The following is a 16,724-nucleotide window of genomic DNA, read 5'->3' as shown; positions in this document are numbered from 1 at the left end:
GTAATTCGTGACTTCGCTTGCGTAATTCGAAATAATTCCGTAATTCCGTAAATTTGTAAATTACGTGCAAGCCTACTGTCTCTATAAGCGTTCCCCGTAATTCAACCTTCTATACAAGACGTTAACAGATATTTTTTCGAAGTTTAATAAAATATATAGCAGCAGTAACACAGTGACGAAGAACAGTACTTTTATAATATTGCCGTAGCCCATAAGTATATTGTTTGCCCTAGTCTAATCAGTGCTAGGCTATCACACATTTGAATAATTTTTGAGAATGCGAACCAACTTGAAGTTTAATGCAATTGTCTTTCATATGAACTTTAAACACCTGTGGTGTGACTTTTTAAGAGATTATCCTAATTATATCCATTGTACGGAATTAACTACAAAAACGAAAATGGCGTTTTGTGACAGTGGATGGGTCGGATCATACCTTTTTGGTTATAGAGTCTAATAGTAAATTATTTTGCGGGACTTATAATACGCTTTCATTCCCCCAGTAATACAACCCATAATATTTGGCAAGTAGAACTCAGTTTAGAAAAAGTTGCTTGCAACTAACAAATATGAATTGAACAAAATTCAGGTATTCGACATTATTACAATTCAATATGTCGGTCAAAAAAAGAAAAAGGTACTTTCAGTTAAATTTGTATTCCCTGAGTCGATAATATATGGTTGTAAGATCTGTGCTATATACTAGCGTCGCTTACTTTACATTTTGTTAGCCTTTTCGGCAAAGGATTCGTTTTGCAGTCACCTTCCCATAAAACGTAAGCATTTTTAATCCCACCTCCGAATGTGTTTAGGAAAACGCAAAACGGAGCGGCTACGCTCTTTCCATGCACCGAAGCGTGGTTAACAGTCACCGCAGTAAACCTTGAAGTAACTGAACATTCGGTGTACAACGTTCTTAGAAAAGCCATAAGTACCCATTGCTCTGATAAAATAGGTGGAAAAAATAATATAGAGTTCGTGTAGTACGTTTTTCCGCTTGCAGATAATATTGTTCTATTAGTTCTCGCGTGGGCGATATTTCCGTTCTTGGAAATGGAAAATTGTTTGGCTTTTATCACGTTACCGACTCCTGATACTGAAATGCCATCCAATGCCATTGGAGGGTCCACGGCGATGTCGAGCTTTGAAATCTGAAAATGATTAAAATTCATTTATTTCAATTTTTTTCAATACATTAATCATTTTTTTCTATTATGTCATTATCTACCCCAATCTGAACCTTTCGCCCATGTAATACAAGGTATGTATTTGACTTTTTGCTGACTTACTATATTATACATATAATGACCGACATACTGACCAGTGAGTAGTGACCACTACGGTACATCTGGTGTAATATCGAATCAGCATATTAATTGTTTGTTAATTTTTTTTTCACTTATACCGGTATACACGTTTAACCCCTTGTGACGGGAAGAATAATTTTTGATAATTCCTCACATTCCTAGTATTTTTGCATATTAGTTTTTGAAGGTTTGCTTTATACATTTTCCACTTTGAATGCCAGATCCAATTTTCGTATACAATACTCGAATATATAAAGCATATATAAAGTTCGTTCTGTAGAATTTTTGTTTCGAGTGGCTCAAGGTATTTTACATCTCAATTTTGGAAATTTTGATTCTGTCCAATTTTCCCTATCTTTTGCATTTGGTGGCAGGGGTATTACATATTCAGAATTGATGATATTCTAAAATTCTATTTGGTTTCATTGTTTAGTTAGTGTAATTTATTATCATTGTCAGGTCAGCAATTTTGTCATGGATTTTCATTGTTTAAATTCACTAATCCCTATGTCTGAATTTTAATTAAAAACACATTATGGAAGCATCTTCAGTTTACAATACCATTTAAAACTGAAATATCTCTCCAGACTATCTTTGTTTACTATTTCAATGTTTCAATATTACGAATTTGACTTTTTTTTTCTAATTGCTTGCATGAGATAACATTATCAAGCTAGCATACCGTTCCGCCAGACGAAGCATTCAATTTATTCGTTTTCAGTTCATTTTCCAATATATCCAACGGTATCGCTCCTGGCGGTTTCAATAATCCATACATCCCTTTTGAATCTCCACAATATATTCTTCTTGCGTCAACAAACGGATATGCTCTCATATCTAACGTTCCCCTAGCGTTACAAGCATGAAATTCAACTTCGTCGTCTTGGTCGTCTTTCAGTTGTACATACGTTCCTTTAATGTCTTGCAACACTGGACCTGGTCGATGCATAGGGCCGAGTGGTAGCTTTGGCGGTTCCTTGACTTTATTTGGAGGGATCTAAAAGAAAATTGGTCTTTTTTCAATGTTACGCCATGACACAGGGGTGTTCAGACAATACTCGAATTTGATAAAATTTGAAAACTTTTATGAATAAATCATTATCGTTTTTTGACGGAATGGTCCTGTATCATTTTGCGCAACAACTTGAGGAACTTATTAAAACTTGTTAATTATAAACCGATTAAACATAGACCGGAGTAACGCTTGTTATTAAAACAAAACATTCGTATACATTTGTTATCTTGTGCTAGTCCGTGTCATTTCATTATTGATGAATCGGGTTGCACCTCGTGTATCTATTCAAATATTGGTCGATATTTCGTCCGCTTGCGAAGAAAAACACACGTGTACTATTCTCATATAATATAACAGATAATAGACGAAATCAAGGACGCGTCCTAACCGCCAGATACAGGTACTTTGTGGCACTAAGTAAAACTTAAATTTCGATGCGGTATTGCTTTAGTTTGTTTAGTTGAAAATTTTAAAATTTCATTCCAAATAAAAATTACTTTCAACAGCTTTTTTTTTTAGTCATTTTTCTGAGCCAAAGAATTTATGTTTATAACTCAAATCTTGCCTATATGTACTTTCTCCCTCTTATTCATGTACCATTGATTTGTTTTCGTCACCCAACAGTTGTCAAACACGCCTACCCCTTCAAATTGTTTTATTCGAAGATTGAATAGGTCGCATTTTATTATTATACGTAAAATTTGACCAGTCAGTATAGCTGACTCGATGCCGGATATTTCAAATTATTCTTTTGTATTTCCCAACAAAAAATAACGTCGCCACCCTGACCAAATATACCTGAAAGCCAATAGTTTTACCCTAGCCCTGCGATTTATAAGCGCTGTTCTCGCGTTGTGACTTGTTTCTCTAACTAAAATTATCGTTTGGATTTATTTGTTCGATTCGCCTCGGTGTTGAGAAATAACTAACATATGGACTTCAAATCTGACCAAGGCGTTATTTCAATATAATACGTTTTAAATGGGACTGTTTTGCTGCAAAATCCCATTTGATACAAATGCCTCTACATTAAGAATGATTTCGTACCAAAAATGGGAAAAAGGAAGTCTTACTTGTAAGAGAACCTTTAATGAAGAATTTCGGTAACCCAAATTCTTGCACTTTTCTAATCTTAGAAATCCGAAATGTGTGGCCAGACTTACCAGGTCTTGAATTTTTGCGTTCTCCAGCGTTCCCTCGTTTCTGTAATCATCCAGCGGTTCTTCTGGACTGAGATTATCGTATGATGCCAACTGCCTGGCATTGTTCTAAACAAATTAAAACAAATTATGTATAACTACCAGTAGAGGTTACGCGAGACTAACTTCCAATCCTTCCTCAATGCCTTTGCGCTATAGTGGATTGGTATTTGTATAATGCAAGGATGCTGTAGCACTGTAGCAGGAATAAACATGACCATTCTACGCTATTCAAAACTCCTGCTGCACACTAACACATTTGTGTGCAGCAAGACTCTTGAATTGCATAGTTAAATTATATACCGGTATACTATACGAGGCGTGAATTATACAGGAACATATAGCTCATATTCATACAAAGTTTAAATCGGAATCATTTATAAAAATTTGAATGCAAGGAATGTTCCCTATTGTTAAACAAAATGCTATTATGTTATAACGTTATCCCATAATGCTGGTGATTTAGTTTAGAAAAATTCCCCTTACCATATTGTTTTCTGAAGCCTTTCGCCCTTCCCGTAATAGAAATTCCTCCGGACCTGTCAAATATTGGATTTTTTAGGAGTTGCCGGGTTGGTATTAAATTTCAGTATCATATTGTTGGGTTGACTTTTAATTCAACTTAAATAAAAAATTGTTTTGTTTATTTATTGCTGCATATGATATTTTTTCCCAACTACATTTGATTGTTGGCGAACGCCATATGCGTTTCTTCGGCATTTCTGAATTTGCAATTCGAGCTCTTGCCTACCGGTTTGTGAGTGACAACTTAATCGTTTTTTATGAAATGCAACTGGACACGGTCAGTCGAATGGATTATATAATGAGTATTTGAAATACCATCTTAGAAATGAAAAGTATTTGATTCTATGGTGTATCCCTATGTTTACGAGACGGCAATTTCGAAATGATTCGAAACTTGGTGTAACAAACTGATACTGATGTTCAGTGTATCTCCCTCAATGTAAATTTACTTTTGAGATGGACGTCTTTACAATGTATCGGGAGAATTTCGACCGCGGTTCATATATTGATTTTTTTTTCTCTTTGACAAACACATAGATGATTTTCTATAACCCAGTACTGTAGCAAATTGGCGTCCTTGTCAACAATAAATAGTGAATTGTACCAACCTGTAAATTGTGTTCTCGTCCAATCAAAGGTTATGACGGTATGAAGGCCAATAGTTACAAAGAACACCGTAGACAACAGGCAAACAAACGCTCTCCGTCTAAAATTGAAAAAAAATGACACATTACAAAGTATAATTTCGTATGTTAAATAAACCTACGACGTCATATTATGACTTCATTACATGCATGTGTGTTTACTCTCACATAAATTGAATTTTCTTTTATTAAATTTAATCCCGCAAATCACTTGGTGTATTCGACCCCCAGTAAATAAGAAAATTCGACCTCCATTTTATGATTTTTTATTGCGACAACATTGAAATTCGGCAGAAGAATTTTATCGTATTACCTTGCGAAGGCATGAATTACCAAATTTCGATGAATATGGTAGTATATATTGCTTCCATACGTTTTATAATATTCTAATATATCATTTGAATAGTATTTTACAAAATATTTCGAATGTCCGGCGAAAAAATTATTAAAACTACAGTACGAAGCGATTGTTAGAATGAGGTTTTGGGGTTTAAGGTAAACAATGTATGCGACACAAGTTTGCTTATATCCTGTGTGAATATTTCACATTTTTGATGTGTTTCTCAATCCATGCAAATTTCGAAGTTCACAGCAGTTTACTGATGTTTGATAAATTTTTCACGTCTTGGGTGTAGCTTTGATTATGTCTAAAGTTCGAATTTCGTTGTAGTATTATCATTCAATTTGTTGCGGTTTAGTTTATTTGGAATCGAGTAGGTAATGCTCATTATCAATTCGATAAGCAATTTTTTTAGCATGCGATTTCTCCCGTTATTTCATGGTCATAAGGAATTCTTAATATCGGTGTACTGTACTGTATACTACTACTGTACCATACTCTTTATGTACATTGACAGTGACAGTCAAATATATTTTAACACGGACAGACAGTTCAATCATTGTAAAAGCAATTTATTAGTTTAGCCAAAACTTGTTTTTAGTTGTATTACACTCTCATGCTATATGCAATATTCATGTCGTAATATTTTTGTCGACAAACGCGCGTCATTTTACAAGGCTAGTTTTATCGTGATTTGTAGGTAACTAATTTGCTGGCCTACTTTACATCAAGTTGTGTAAATGGACGGAAGGCTATGGGCAGGGGGTATATTTACTTGGCTAACACAGACAGTCCCCGAACTCATTATAGAACTAAAATAGGGAAAATCAGAATAAAATTATGGCCTAACCCTAACCTGGTACACACACTACGGGAGTACCCATTATTGTGTATGACTTACAGTTAAATATTTGTATCTTATATTCATAAAATGGCGGCGGAATTGGAAATTTATTCAAAGAGCCACGCTCTCATTTCAGAATACAGGGTGAAACAAAACACAGCATCCAGGTCGTTTGGAACAATATTCATAGATAACATAACTTTGTACAAAGCGTGCTAGATTACTGAGACTTTTGCTTACTATCATACAAAACGTGTAAAAAATTTTTTTTTTCCATTTTCGTAAAAGTAGGTAAAAAAATTTATTGGCTCTGTTTTATTCGTGTCGCCCTGTATGATATTCTTATGTCTTCGCCATTTTTTCACCCTAATATATCTGTAAATACTTCAGGTTTCTAAAAAAGTTTCAGATTGTTTTCAGAATAGACAGTCACAGCCGTTTCTCTGACACATTTAAAACCGCAGTTTATACAGATTTCCAATCTTCTGTCATCGGCTTCCTCGTCCAGCGACCACAAGTTATCTTGCAATTTTCATTATTGAACAGAAACAAACAACTAAGGTTCGACTTACTTGAAATGCCACCCCGACATGTCTCCTTTATTTCTGAGTAATCCCTCCTTTATTACTATTATTATGCTGCAAAGCCAATTAAAAGAATGTTATTTATTAGTACTAAAAAAAACAATTGAGCTGTAATACAGTTACCTATTAGTTGACGGCTGTCTGTCCCCGCCTTTTTACAGCAGAAATGCGATTACTTCAAGTTTTTGTAAAATTTGATGTTTTCCTGATCTGCCGGTTTAAGCTAAATTTTAAATGTGCTGCGAGATGTTGCAACATCGAATGTATCCTGTAAGTACAGTATTAATTATTAATGGTGTTTATAATTGTTCGCAAAGTTTACAACGGTAGTCTCTTTGCTCCACAGAATAAGCCTTGAAATTGTGTTTCTGCTTCGGAACAGTCGCATTTAATAGTGGTAATTTGTTTCTCGACCGAATGATTTTGCAAAATCGAGTACTAACGAGATTACGACAGTCTTACAAAATGTTAGTCATTTTTTTTTTTTTCAATTTAACCAAAATCGCCGGTTTATCCGAATATGGTTGCTGCTAAATTTGGGGATCGATTTTGAATTTCGTATGTGATATTTTGGCCTTCATGATACAATTCAAGCGATCGATTGAATAGCGAAGTTCGTTTTATTTTCGTCAAATGTACTTACTGAATGCTTCAACTACGAAATAAGCTACTCTGTTCGATTTAGTAACTGGTAATGAAGAAATGTTCGATAAGAAACCTGAAATTGGCCAATTGCCAATCCAGGCTGGCGGAAAGTTTAGTCTCTGTCCATTTTTTTATAACTCAACCGTGTTCCCATGAATTCCGTGTATTGGCTCTAGATGCCTGAATGCGACTAATTATTTATTCATTCTCAAAAATGATTCATATCCATCCGAACATTGTTTTGATACAAATCAAGCTGTTTCGAATTGAACTGAATTTTGTTTCGACTTCATGTCTAAAATATACTATTTTAACAGTAACATAGCCTATTTGATTCTGCCTTACTTGAGTAAAGGCGTCTTTTCTGCGTCTTTTCTGCTTTTTGGCAAATTTATTTTCAATCCTGAACACACTTTGAAAATAACCTAAGATTCGAAATTGTCATGCTGTCATAGCCACATCAATTATACTGATACGATTTTACCTCAAGAAAATTATTGACTCAATTATTCTATTTATTCCAAATCTTGTATATTAAAGTTTCCAAGTCTAAACACATTATTTTATAATAACGTTCACTAGCTATCGAAAGTCTGTAATATCACCCTGCCATAATCGCAAAATGTAACCAATACCATATTTTATCAAGAAAATTATGGTCTCAATTATTCCCTTCGGGCATTTATGAAATGACTTTTGGTCGTCTGGTGAAAAAAATTCCGCTACTATCGCGATCTAGATCTGCGATGTAATTGATCGCAGCCGACGTTTTTATCGAAAAATGACTCAAATTGACCAAACATGATACTCTCGATTAAGATACGTTACGCAACTATCTGCCACACTCTACTTCGATGAAAAATCGGCGCCTAAACAATATTTATAGGAGAAAGACGAGTTTTGTGAAACTTTTATTTAAATATTGTGTCATAATGCTCATTTGTCTGTTATAGAACTAAACTGCTTCAAATTTCTCCGTTCATAGATTGTAACTTCCGTAATGTTATGTGTTTCAAATTTGCGTTTGCGTGTAGTGCCTTAGTCACCTTGTTCACTTGGTAATTTGATATTGTTCAAAAAAATGAAAGTTCCTGATACAACGTCATCAAGTATTTATCATTCACTGTTTTGAACAATTCTATATTTGCTCAACAACCTGAAGGCCCAAAACCATATTGCTACCTAATTTGAATTAATCGACAAGCCAATTACTCATTTACGTCCAGTTAGTATGGATAGTCATATGTATCATAATTCTACCTTTTAAGCTAAGGCTCTACTATTATTAAAGTAGAAGATTATACGGTATAATTGCCTATAAAACTAAGTGCAAGCAGGCGACGATTTAATCCTAATCCATATAATTAATCTAATCAATTCCGTTAATTTTGTTCAGCAGTCAAACATGGCGGATAAGTATATGAAATTTTAAAATCATTTCTGGGAATATTTTCAATAAAGCAACTTTTGTACAATTTCAATTTCAGCCTCCAGAATCGTGAATATCCATAATTGCAGTTGAGCTGTTTATTTTTGTATGAAATTCAACAGTGAAGACGCAAAAGTTTTTCGATTATATTTCGTCTGCGTTATCGCACTAATAACAGTGTCGTTTTCGAGCGAACAAATTCCATATTTGCATAACAATATCCATGAGTACAGTTAAGCTCTTTATTTTTGTATGAAATTCAACAATAAAGACGTCAATTTTTCAATTGTATTTTGTCTGCGTTATCGCACGAATAACATTTCCGTTCTCAATGCTTCCCCTTATTATGGTAATCGAGAACAAAATCTCGTATACTAACATGTTTTAGGTATTCAACAGTTCAGTCCATTTTGACTAGTGCAACCAAGCACTATATAGACCGCGAATAAAATGCACACATCACGTCAATCATATATATACCTTGACTATTGGCTTTCTCTTACTCACTCTACTTTAAGAAATATGATTATTTCAAGCTTCCTCACATAGACCCACCTTGCGCATTTTTTGGTGTACTCCCATTTATCTTTTTATCAATTACAGTATATATATACTAATTCTTATTTGATAAATTTTATAGTTTGTTTACTACGCGATGTTTTACTTGAATATTTTCTTTGTATATTCAACCAGCATCTATACATTTAATCAAATACCGTTTTTAAACCTTTTCTATACGTTCTTTGCTTGGCATGCTGGTTATCTATATATGCCACCCCGAGCACGCGTCTTTCCTCGTATGCCTCTCCGCGTTTCGCGCGAAAATGGGTACGCATGGCGCCATGAGCTCTAGCGTGAGAATTTGATTTAGTTTCTCTCTCTCTCTCTCGTCGCTTCTGTGCGAGAGAATTTGTTACTTTCTGAAATATGACCCTGTAAATCATTTACCTAAGATTTATAGTATTTATTTATCTTTGTTATGATTTACGACCCAAAACTATGTTTGATTTGATTAGGCTTCAACCACTCAAATGTTGTATGCCTAACCGTTTCGTTGTTTTGGTACAGATAAATTGCTTGTGGTACGCAATATTAAATGAATCGATCAAATCGTAGCAACCAGTAACTATCGCTACCTGTGATACTCCGTGTTTATTATGCTCATTAAAATACCTGTTACCAAGCATTATATATTAAGTACATGTATATTCCCACGTAGAAACGAAATCGGTTTTGTATATTCTGTGGCATTATGTGATTGGATTCTGCTAAAACCTAATTATTCATTCGTGGCCTACCCCAACTACATACCGTTAATGTAATATGTGCCTTTCCGTGCTGCCAAGCGCCACGGTTTCGCATTGTCGTGTAGGGACCTATTTCAACGTTGAAAAATGAATTACTGTAATTATCAGGTTAACATTATTCATTTTTACAAGTTAATAGTAATATCCCAAATAAAATGCACTCGTGTTGGACGAGTCGTACGTATTTGCCCTAATGTCCTGCCTAATGCCCAAGAGTAATTCTCATTACACCTAATGAACGAAATTTTTCAAGTTATAGACATGAATTAATATTTGAATATTTCCATATCAATGTCCGGAATTCAGTTTACTCATTTTGTTTCATTCAAACAAATAATAATTGCTTAATCCTCCACCGTATACACTTCATCTTGATAATCGTAAATCTTCGTCGAAGCCTAAGCAGTCGAGTCGATATTGATATTAGTTTGTTTGTTTGCGTTTGATTAATAAAATGTTGGTATGTTGTAGTTGATGCAGGAAATGAAGCGACGCAAAATAGAAGATTAGATTTGAGTTTAATATATTCATTCTATTGCATCATCTATTGCGAGTTTACTTCCTATTGGCCGTCCGAAATTACTACTTTTTGCTTTCGCAAACCTACGTTCGCGCAAATCGTCTTGGTCGCACATCTAGTGAGCGTGTCCCTCAAAAAAATTCGCGCAAATAACACCAATCTTCAATGGTATTTTATTATTAGAAATCAGTTGGTGTTTTTTTGATGCATAACAAACAACGATTAGAATATTGTTACTGTTGACGAATGAACTATCCTTGCAATATACTGAAAATGCTCGTTTTGTGCAATTGTTAAATAAATTCACATTTCAGTAACAGGGTTTTATAAACCGCTGGTTATAGGTTAGAATTAAACAATTATATATGATTGCTATGTAACGTAAGGCTATCTGAACTTAAGAAAGCTTAAAATGAACCCAATTGCCATCATCCTATACAAACATTAATTAAAAACTAGCGTACTACTACAGTATTGAGGTCTGTGTTAGTGTATATGCGACAACGTTCAAGTAATTCTTTCTAAGTAACTCTCTGTCAGTTATGATCTATTGTCACTAGAACATAGCATTGTATAAGCGGCCTCATATTTCAGTTTCTAGTCAACATGACGGTACCAGTCGTCTCTTCCTGAATAGTGTAGACTTAGTAGTAATACCTCTGACCATTCCTTCCTAGTAAACATTCATTAGTTCAAAAACTAACAAAACACTGATCCTAATCCTGATCCAAAAGCTTAATACCCTGTTACAAAAATAGTAAAATATACCTAGTTTACTATGTAATGGAATTATGCTTTAACAACCGCGAGTATCAGATGATCGCACCTTGCACTCAATTTCCACTTCTCTCACTTCCGCTTCTCTTTCTTGCCTGGCATGAATAGATTGCTATGAAATTTTATAGTTAGATCACATTACTGCCAATTCCTATGCTATTTATGAGTTTTTATTACAGCTAAATTGACGTCCTCAATTTGAAAGATTAATTGGGGAATTAGGGGATAAAGCTAAGGATAACGAACTAGGCTAGATTGGTTCGCAAACCATGAGTCGTGGATTATTGAATTCATCACTTGGTGCTGTAAATACATGAAAATGAATGTTTTGTAAAGAAAGTATTGGCGAGGTGGGCTCAATGCCAGGAAAAATATTTAACAAACAACTAGCGTGGCATGTGATGTAGTAGGCATACGTTGTCAAATACATTTCTTTATAAATTTGAAATAACCTCAACATTGAAACATACACTGCGCTGTTTTTTTGTTCAATATTCAACATTTTGGAACCTTGCGATTCCGACTTGATATTGGGGTATACAATGGATTGTCTTCTATCGCCTTGCATTCACATTATGATACTTTATTTATTTTGCAAATTCATTTACAGCATGTAATTCTTTTTCTAATGCCTAGCGACCACCAACTAACCTTCTAGTAATCTGTGTATTTACTATAATGTTGATCATAACAATGAACTTAATGAACGCTAATAAAAATACGGATCTTCCCGTTACGCTGGCGTGCGTCGCTATAGACATGATCTATTCACAAGCGTACCTAATTATGTTCCTGATATCGTGTTGGCTTGGATACAAAAATATTCAATAGAATGATATTTTTAAACGGTGTAAACAACTCAAACCAACCAGAAATAGCCTTAGTATAGTAATAGCCAAAGGTCACAAATGGGATCATTGTTAAGAGACTGGGAACAATTTGTTTATCATCCAAGAAACATATTACTTTGTATTTGCCATTTAGAACGACAAACAGTATATTGATACAAACATCTGAAAATGCACTTCGACTCCGACACAGTCAATTTAACATCTAGTTGAAATTTAATTTTCACTATATTTTGTAAACAAAAGAGCAATGCTCAAATATGTGGACACAAAAGCCAAGACGAGGTAGTACGGATATGAGATCTTTTACAGTAGACCGCCAGTATCGCAGTATTCACGACTTCCCCTACCAACCAGAAAGCAACCAATGTGAATGCGGAACTGCCACAAGATGCGCAATTTTATTTTTGCTGACGTCATCGAACACAAAAAATGAATCCCATATAGCCCAGTTATTAGATACGGTAAATAAAATAGCCTTCTAGCGACAAATACAATCTTTAACCACGAGAAGAAAAATACTGTCAACAAGATCAACAGCAACATAATAACAAAACGATCCACCGGCCACCGATCCAATAGTTACAGATGCTATCGTTCGCGTTCCGACCCATAAGTTCGAAACTAAAATGAATATAGTCATGCTAACTACGGCGCTGAACATACTTGAACGTATTCTATCTGTACCCTAACTTTTAAGAAAAAAAATCAAATTAACTTCGTTTTCGATTTGCGACTTTTCTACCATCCGTGTATTGGATACAGTCAGCATTGGCTTGTATGTTTCATCGCGGCATCATTTGGGACAAATACTTTCCCCAATATTCTACATAAAAGTATTTGTATTCCTTGAAAAGATCCAAAATTCTATTAAAATCTAGCACAAAGCAACACCAGTTTTCAGCGCGATTCGCGTCGATTACCATATGCCCCTTCAAGGGAGCTGTAGTATCTCCATCAAAGCATATTCCTCAACTGAACTCTCTGATTGATTATAAAAAGTGAAAATATAATGGAATAGTTACACAATAGAATACCGGTATTATGATTTGAAAAGTTTGAGTGATTAGTGATTACCATCAAATCTGAGCTGAATCAAATTTTTTTTGTATTTCATAACGATTCACAGAAAAATATTTTTTTCAAATTTCCCAATCTATGATCGAATCGACGGGCTATGTATAGCATGATAAACGTTTTAGCAGCTTATTTTAAATGTCATTCAACATGATAGGAGATCAATTTCACTTAACCATTGTCACGACTTTATCTCCGGGCTTTCTAGCAATACAGAACTAAAGTTGGCGCCGGTTTTTGTTCATCCATTTTTGTAAACCGAAATATACTGAACGCGTATACACCAAGTCCTATAAGAGTCTCTCTAAGTATTTACAAAAAATAGTTTTAGGTCAAGTATACCTTCTGCTTATGAAACATGCACTGATGTGCTTGCTTTACACAAAATGATATAATTCTTCATCAACCTATGCTTGTTCGAGCATATCTTTCCAGTTAAGTTTAGCTGCGATTTCAAATTAGTTAAAGTTGGCCTGAACTTAGAGTTGTAGACCCGATGCAATATTGAATATTTATTTAAATATACCTTTTTTGCTGCAAAATAGCGATTGTAAGTTTGGACAAAATTCTCGTGTATTATATTATTCTATATCGTCTTTTGCTCTCCGTGTCGGGTATTACCAATATTGACAAAGTAGTTTTTGATTAATGAGATGGGATTTATAAATTACACAAATTGTCGCGCCCGTCATGAGCGATGTCTTCCCGTGTTTTGATAAGAGCAAAATAAATTCAATTTTGTGGTCGGCCTCGAAAATTTGTGCCAATTCATGGCCGCACTTATTTATACCAATAAATCTCTTTAACAAAATGTTTTTTTTTCTGAATAGCTCTTTATTTTCCCTGTAAATTATATTCGAAATCACTTGCCAGACGAAATTCTGAATACTATTTGAATATGGAATTCGACAACTACCACACCGCCGATAGAAACAAATTAAGCAATGGTTTCATTATCGTTAATATATTATTATTATACACCATTAGCCTTTTATGTTAGCAAAGCAATTTCGAATACATAACTATTTAAAAAGTGAAAATCGACAGTTACCACACGTCCGATAGAAACAAATTAAGCAAAGCTTCCATTATCGTTAATATATTATTATTATTATACAGTTATACACCATTAGCATTCTATTGAAAATATAAATAAATGTGATATTATGTTATCAAAGCAAAATATATTGATTGCCCAATATGCTACGTTTTTGCCTGTGTCTGGATTTTGAATTTGTTTTTACCGTGCCAAGGATAAATGGGGCGAAATCTGTTTGATGTGGACTTGTTTTGCTATGCGGTTCTTTACAGTTGATGATTTTTGTATTGCCAACCACCGTATCAAATTAAAATCTGATCAAGCGCCCAACAGAGCATTCATAAATGTTAATATTGCCTTCATAATAATGTAGATTAAAGTGCGTTCATCGATTTTTATATTATAGTCTACTCCTAACCCGTCTTGCCAAACAGATGTCGTTGTTTGGCAAACAGTAATGATTATTTATATAAGGTTTTGAAGCCTTAAAGAGGACTTGTATTCTTTTTTATATAAATGTAAAGCTTGTATCTGGACACAGTATTGGTAAATCTCCTTCGCCACCATAATATTTTTACCTGCCTTATTCGCCTTTGCGCTTAACCCTGTTATATGTCGCTTAACATCAAAAATAATACTATTTGCTGGCAATTAATTTCGATATCGAATATTCGAAATGAATATACTTTACATTATTTTTACGACATGTTGAATTTTACAAATGAAATTTCAAAAATGCATCATGCCTTGCTCTATATGTTTCAAGAACACCAAAATGACAATTTCTGCAAAAAATAAATAAAGTGCAATAATTTGAATTTTAAGTTCTCAACAAGGAGATTGTTTCAACTCACACAAATAAGTACTTCAACAATCTCCTCTCCTTAACAATCTGCTCTCGCTCCTTTGTTTATATTTCTCGACATAATTTAAAAGTTCCTTGCAGTTGATTTGCAAATGCTACCTTGTATTGATTTTGATATCAGTCCAAAATGTCAAACTTTTTGACAGACGTCACGTCTAACCCTCGCGTTATACAAACATGAAATATTTTATTTCAATAATATGACCGCTTGATCGGTTTCATCATTATATTAATATATGGTCAACATGCAATTGGTCAAGTGTGGAGAATAATTATATTACTTTTATGTTGTCTTATCTGTGGCGTATGCTTGATCAAAATGCACGAAATTCTATATAGGGAAACCTTGTGAACACAAAAATTTTGATTTGTCTGTAAATTGGTTGTTATGACATTTTTGTATGTCTGCTGATCTCAGTGTCATTTCTTTTATTATGACAACTGAACACACATGTGCAAATATTATTGTTATTAGGGAAACATAGAAAACAAAAGAGCAATGCTCAAATATATGGGGCCAAGGCCAAGACGAAGTGATATCAAATCTTTTACAATACCGGTAGTCTGATAAACAGATCACTTACATGGGATCACGGAACCACTGCACGCAATTTTGAATTTTGATGACGCCATCTCACAAAACTACGAAGTGAATAACGATACCAATAAAGCCCACAGATAGCCTTCAAGCTTTAACCACTGACAATTTCGAAGCAATTCGTCCAGTTGTTGAGGAGAAAAGCGATTTTTTAACAACAACAACATAATAACAAAACGATCCATAAGTCCACTCCCGTGTCCAAAAACCGTATGATTTCAATAAATTTCACATAATTGCGCAGGATTGATGAACTCCACGTCGTTTTCTATTGAACACTGGAGACTGCTTTTCGATAACTATGCATTTAATTCAAATCCACTTTGAAAACAAACGCATATAATGTGAGAAATTCAGTCCAATTATTTTTTGGCAATCATCTTCAACGCTCTCTCTCACACTCTTTCAATAATATTTCGATAAACTGCAAGTGAGACCCTGCTCAAATCTTAGCATGTCTTGCATGTGGTAGTGGTCTCCTGGGTAAACTCTTTCAATGTTTTGATAAAATACATTAGTATAATTGATTTGATGACTAATGGAATATTGATATTGATCGAAATCAGAAAAATTGAAAGAATTAGTAAAAGAGTACGTCGGTGTTATAATCGATTAAGTGTGGTGGGCGTGTAGCTGGATCCGTTTTTTTTTTGCTTCTAGTGTAGGGTTCTTATTCATCTCTTGACTAGATACCCGAAATTAGATTTTTCTGCTTTTTTATGCGAAAAATCGTGCTAATATTTGCATTCTCTCAATCCCTTCATAACATGGTTTTGAAGAACGTAAAACGTTCCAGAAAGGTAGAATAATTTCTTTATGAGCAATGTATCATCTTCCATCTTTGAATTTACTTTTAACCGGCTTCCGTACGTTTTCTGTATACTCAAATTTCATATACATTTGCTATATATAAATATCGTCTAACAGTTGGTATATTCAACGCACTGCAATATTCCTGTCAAAATATTTAACTGCGTGTTGTTTCCAGCTGATTACACTAGGTTGTGACGGTTTATGCCATTGCATTTTCCTTTTTGCCTGATGTTCTTGATGATATCAAACAGCCATAGAACATGCCTGTATCGCAGTCTGTACTTCCCACGCTCAATGCTAAGAATACATTTTCACCAGCTAATCGCTGGGTTTCCTTATAGACCAACA

General features: G+C 34.3%; 2 protein-coding genes across 3 annotated transcripts in view; one reads left to right on the top strand and one right to left on the bottom strand.

Annotated features, from left to right (window-relative positions):
* LOC120345349 (centrosomal protein of 120 kDa-like) overlaps positions 1–16,724 on the top strand; it is a 46,969-nt gene that overhangs the window by 17,849 nt on the left and 12,396 nt on the right. The window lies entirely within an intron of this gene.
* On the bottom strand, positions 130–7,416 carry LOC120345350 (uncharacterized). The gene is made up of 7 exons (XM_039414769.2): positions 6,582–7,416; positions 6,447–6,512; positions 4,655–4,752; positions 4,008–4,060; positions 3,486–3,590; positions 1,990–2,304; positions 130–1,151 (listed from the first exon to the last, which is right to left on the bottom strand). Exons 2-7 carry the CDS (start codon positions 6,464–6,466, stop codon positions 696–698), a joined length of 1,047 nt encoding a protein of 348 aa, XP_039270703.2. The 5' UTR covers positions 6,467–6,512; positions 6,582–7,416; the 3' UTR covers positions 130–695.

The sequence above is a fragment of the Styela clava genome, chromosome 8, assembly GCF_964204865.1.
Source record: "Styela clava chromosome 8, kaStyClav1.hap1.2, whole genome shotgun sequence".
NCBI classification, from domain to species: Eukaryota; Metazoa; Chordata; class Ascidiacea; order Stolidobranchia; family Styelidae; genus Styela; species Styela clava.
Note: the sequence above shows the minus strand (reverse complement) of the source record. Positions and strands in the feature narration are given on the sequence as shown.